This window comes from Henckelia pumila, chromosome 4 (assembly GCF_033568475.1).
Source record: "Henckelia pumila isolate YLH828 chromosome 4, ASM3356847v2, whole genome shotgun sequence".
Lineage (NCBI taxonomy): Eukaryota > Viridiplantae > Streptophyta > Magnoliopsida > Lamiales > Gesneriaceae > Henckelia > Henckelia pumila.
In genome coordinates this window covers 32,897,279-32,902,430 of record NC_133123.1, presented here as the reverse complement: position 1 = coordinate 32,902,430, position 5,152 = coordinate 32,897,279, and the positions used below count along the sequence as shown (strand labels likewise).

The window sequence follows — 5,152 nt, the reverse complement described above, 5'->3', positions numbered from 1 at the left end:
TAGTGGATTTCGAACAACTTAACATTAAATTAAAAATTATAAAAAACGTCCAATAACACAATGATTATTAACGATATTGACTTATAAGTAATAGAAGATAATAAAACAAGAATGGATGTTGGAAACAATGAAATTATTTATACTCTTGCAAAGAATTTTTTCAGCATAATCCAACAAAAGAATCAAAGAATAAATATATAAAAATAAAAATAATTGATAGAGAAAATATCACAAAAATTATTATCGAAGATGATGAGAAAATTAATTTTTTTATACATGGACTGCAAACGAGAAATCGTGAAAGAAGAAAAAAAATTTTATGTAAACAAGAAAAGACGTTGTAATTTAATTTAAAATTTAGAATGCATTATTTGTATTATTATTATTTTCTCAGAACCAGTAGTTGTAAAATAATTTTTCAAAAATGTTTTATTATTTGATATATTTTTTATTAAATTTTATTTATTAAATATGTCACGCCATCAAATTATATATTTTCCTTTTTTTAAAAAAAAATTATATATTTTTCTTAATGTCTAATTTATACAAAATTATAGTATTTGTTACAACTATTATTTGCAACAACGTCTATAAATTCAATTAAACTTGTAACATATAAAATCTTTTAACAAAAATTCTTCGCACTCATTTTATAATACATGTTGTAAATATCATATTACATTGAGTTTAATATTTACTAAATATCATGAAAATTATTAACTAACTACATATTTATCTCTTTCCATCTCAACTCATTTATTTAACAACGTTTATCGATAATAGAAAGCATTCTCACGTGCAACGCACATTACTTTTACTAGTATGCAAAAACGGTTTGGAGTTTATCGGATATATTGCCAATATTAGCCCGGTTTCGTGGTGGGTTTTTGGTTCATCTATTTTGGTGGGTGGCTGAACAAGGTACATCCAATGATATATTTAGAAACGTTTGCTTTAATTTGTTGGAGTTTATGGCATCCTCCGCGCGCTTTGAATAAACACACAAGATTCTTACATAACTTATTTGATGCCCCACATATATATATATACAAACCATTTCGCATTACAACACCAATTACTTGATTCCAAAATCGTTTGTAGAACCATGAGAACCCTCGATCCAGTGCAGCTTGAGCTCGACTTCGCCGCACTCGACGTTTTTAAGTCTAAGAATCATGTGTTGAACCACTTGTCCATTTTCCCACGCAATATAGCTCTCTTCAGCTAAGCAGTTGTCTCTGTTGGGCTTCATGGTCTTGATCGCGGTTCCCTCTATAACATTCTCTTTAACCACTTCATCAAGAAACGGCCTGATGTCGAATTCGGCCTCCCCCCATTCGTCGTCCCGGGTGAACGAATGTCTATCGTAAACTCTCTGCAACAAAAAATTATATATATATATATATATATATATATATATATATATATATATATAAATTGCACAATTCAAGGATTAATGGATTAATCAAGTCATGTCGAGAATTATATTAATATAAGAAAATTATTAATTTACCAATATGATTGGGATATTTGGAACATCGGCAATCGACAGTGTCAGCTCTTCGTTCCATTCTGGATTGACATTACTTTTTACCACACGAGTCTTCACTTTCTGATCATCCAATTAACATAATATACTAGTTATATTTTATAGCATTCAAATATTATTATATTTGCTTCATATAAAATAACAAAAAGTAGTCGTGTAAAATTGCAGGGGCGCTCCATTACTTATTTAAGTAAGAAACCCCGAGTCCCGCTAAAGTAAGAAATTATCCAATGAGCTTTATGAAGTCAAGTTAATTAATTTGAGCAACAAAATTTTCTGCTAAGTTCTGAAACCAGCATTGATTTTGGGATTTGGAACTATCCCACGTTAATTAATTACCTCAATTCAGCTTAAACTTTTTTTGCAAATTCATAACTTCTTGAACAGAGTGAAGCTGCTTCTCGAATTATATAATATTACTATTAAATCAAAAAAACAAACAATATTGAAAAAAAACAAACAAACAAATCAAAATAATCCTGTTACACTTGCATCATAATTTCAGTTTGCCACTTAACAAAATTTTCAAAATTGATAAGCAAAAATTGTTTCATAGTCAATCAAGAAACATGAACCAAATTACGAAAAAGCAGCCAAATTTGTTCACACAAAAACTCCATAAATTATTAGGCGGAAAGATCACAAACCTGCTTGCCCAGTCTAATGATCACGTAAGGATTGCTGCTTCTGAAATCTCGCGATCTTTTAGCTAAATTTATGCCTCTTATCACTCTGATTCTAAGCAAACCCAATATGTGTTCCATAAAAATATATCTTTATTTTTCCTCTCGATTAATTTCAAATATATATATAAAAAAAAACAAGAGACTGCAACCCAAATATATATATATAAAAAGAAGCTTAACGATTATAATAATGAAGAAAAATCTAATCAGTCAAAAGGGGAGGGGAGTGTTTTAAGAATTCTTGGTAATGACACTGAATATATTATATATATATATATATATATATGGTGGAGAGGTGGGATTCTACGAGTGTATATACATACGTTGACCACGCTTCTTATGTCCGAGGCGACAAATAATTTTAATAAATATATTTTAAGATAAAAAAAATATGTGTTTAAGTGAAAATTATATTTTACGATAATAATATATTCAAATTTATAAAAATTTATATTAGCGGACAGCGTAAGCTCTGTGATTGGATTATTCTTCTACCAAATAATTACTGTAAACTAAACAAATATAAAGAATCATGGTGTTAAATATTAAAAAAATAAAAATATATATATGATATAGGAAAATAAATTCATTGTTTTTGTAAGTAATTAGATAGAAAAAGATATTAAGTAGTTGAAAAATTAATGCTCCTGCTCTCATTAGTAATTAGTAATAATATAAATGAATTCGGTGAGTCAAAAGAAAAGATACCAAATCCAAGTTTTACACACCAATCGCCTAAACAATATTATTTACAAGTAGACAAATTAATATTTAGCGGTCGATTTTGGCATGCTTCTAACATTTAGATTTAGATTAGAAATTCATATATTTTTCTTATATAATTAATATATAGATTCACTGTGTAATTTAAAACATATTCCTTACTACAAATATTAATTACATATACGCATAGTTTGTGTCAAGATTCATTAGTAAATAAAATATATTAAAAATCTAAAATGATAAGTGTTAATTTGGTTAAATTAAGCTCTGAAACAAGCACATGGTAAATAAACGTCAATTATGGCATAGCAATCACGCGCATATTAATTCTAGAAACACACGGCAAGACTTGTACTCGAGAAAATGACTTTGTTTGGTGTTTCCAATTCCAATCAGGTTGGGTCCACCCACACATTTTGTGTACCAAATTCAACGTAAAAAAATCATTTTCAATTTTTGGTACGTAAATTTAATTGACTTGAAAATTGATTTAAAAATTATAATAATTAATAACCCTTTATAAGAGGATGTACATATTTCCATTTCAAATTATGACAATTCTTAATAAATATCCATCGTCTCATTTATTGGATCATGTGTTTATATATAGTCTTTCAATGTTATATTTGCCCGTGATACTACGTAATTTTGCGAACATAAAGATAGTGGATCAGAAAACGTTGAATGCTACGAATGTTTTAAAATTTTAATTCCGGTCATTTATTAAACTTCCATTGACGTCACGATATTATTATGGATGTTGATTTTTATTTTTATTTTAAAAAAAAACCAAATAATGAGTGTCTGATGTTGTCCAAGGACTCACGATTTGAATAATTTAATCTTTTATAATTTCATCTAGATTGTGCCATTTAATACGTTTGATTTGAATGTTGAACATGTAAACTATCTCCTTTATTTGTTTTCAAATCGCCAAAAATCCAATTTAATATGACTTTTGTTACGCCATGTCAATGTCCCCAGTTATCACCTTCGAATCATTTATGATAGTTTGATAAAAATTAATCCGTGGGCATAAAATTCAATCAGCTAAAACTAGCTTACGATATGACCAAACTTTTCGTTCATTATATACTTTCAAAGGAAAAATTACAGTTTTAATTCTGTAATTTTTTTTTTTCGGGGTGAAAGTTTGTGAATCTCACTTTGAATTATAGACATAATTTTATTTTTAAAAATATAGAGGAAATCAAATCACTAAAGCAATATGTTACGGAAGATTTACATGTGGTTTACTGAAAATTTTATATTATCAATTTATCGTTAGGACAATATCGCAGTTAACTAACTAGGAATTCCATTTTTATTATTTCTTATGTTTGTTTCGCGTATTTATTTAAAATCAGAATTAGCATAAAAAATTTCTTGAACAATATTTGATTCATATTTAATTTTAATTATCAATTTTTACCATGTTAAGATCCAACATGTTAAGACTAGCTAGTAACATCACACATCATTCAATTGTCTAATTTTAATTAGACAATGTGGGGTTCATAATTTTTTATGAACTTCATATGTCCAAATAAATTTTAGACCACAACTTCAGTTTTTTTGTTTGAGTTTACAAAAATAAAATTAAATCATAAGTGGTTGGTATTTTTATTTTTTTTTAGATTTTTAAGATTCTGTTGGTTTTTGTTTTGAAATATCCGACACAAAAATGGATGTGATTTTATTTTTAGAATAGGGTTCTTATTGTAATTTTGATTAGGAAAAAAATATGGTTTGATCTGGTCACTACTTATATTTATGTAACTAGTATTTCACTAATGAATTTCATGATATGTTATTTTAAATAAATAACGATTAAATTAGTAAGTAAGAGTATTTAAATAAATAATTAAAATACAAATAAACTAAATGGATTATAGATCGTACTATTAGAAAACAAGAAAAAAATATTTTATAAATTTTGGAAAACTTCCTTAGATACAATTTTTGTCATTAATTTTTTTTTCTGATTGTTATCACATATTAAAATTTTAGACCCTTAACATTCGGAATAATGCTAGAGGTACAACCAATATCGTACAACGATATTTAAAACAATTATATCGTGATATTTTGTTATTATCTCGTGAGATTTTGATATGATATCGTGATATTTTTCATTCAATGTCACTACAACAAAATTCGGTGTTTAGCGACGAATTTTAGGGTTAAATCGTCG

The 5,152-nt window shown here is 27.1% G+C and overlaps 1 protein-coding gene across 1 annotated transcript; it reads right to left on the bottom strand.

Annotated features, from left to right (window-relative positions):
* Window positions 1-936: 936 nt before the first annotated feature.
* On the bottom strand, window positions 937-2,478 carry LOC140865221 (GTPase activating protein 1-like). The gene is made up of 3 exons (XM_073269786.1): window positions 2,197-2,478; window positions 1,514-1,612; window positions 937-1,375 (listed from the first exon to the last, which is right to left on the bottom strand). The coding sequence occupies exons 1-3, from the start codon at window positions 2,311-2,313 to the stop codon at window positions 1,076-1,078; spliced, it is 516 nt and encodes a 171-aa protein (XP_073125887.1). The 5' UTR covers window positions 2,314-2,478; the 3' UTR covers window positions 937-1,075.
* Window positions 2,479-5,152: the final 2,674 nt, after the last annotated feature.

Coding starts and splice junctions, on each gene's coding strand:
- LOC140865221 (XM_073269786.1), bottom strand. CDS start 2,313: ATGGAACACATATTGGGTTTGCTTAGAATCAGAGTGATAAGAGGCATA. Junction 1,613..2,196: donor TCATTAGACTGGGCAAGCAG/GTTTGTGATCTT, acceptor TTGGATGATCAG/AAAGTGAAGACTCGTGTGGT. Junction 1,376..1,513: donor CAAATATCCCAATCATATTG/GTAAATTAATAA, acceptor TTTTTGTTGCAG/AGAGTTTACGATAGACATTC.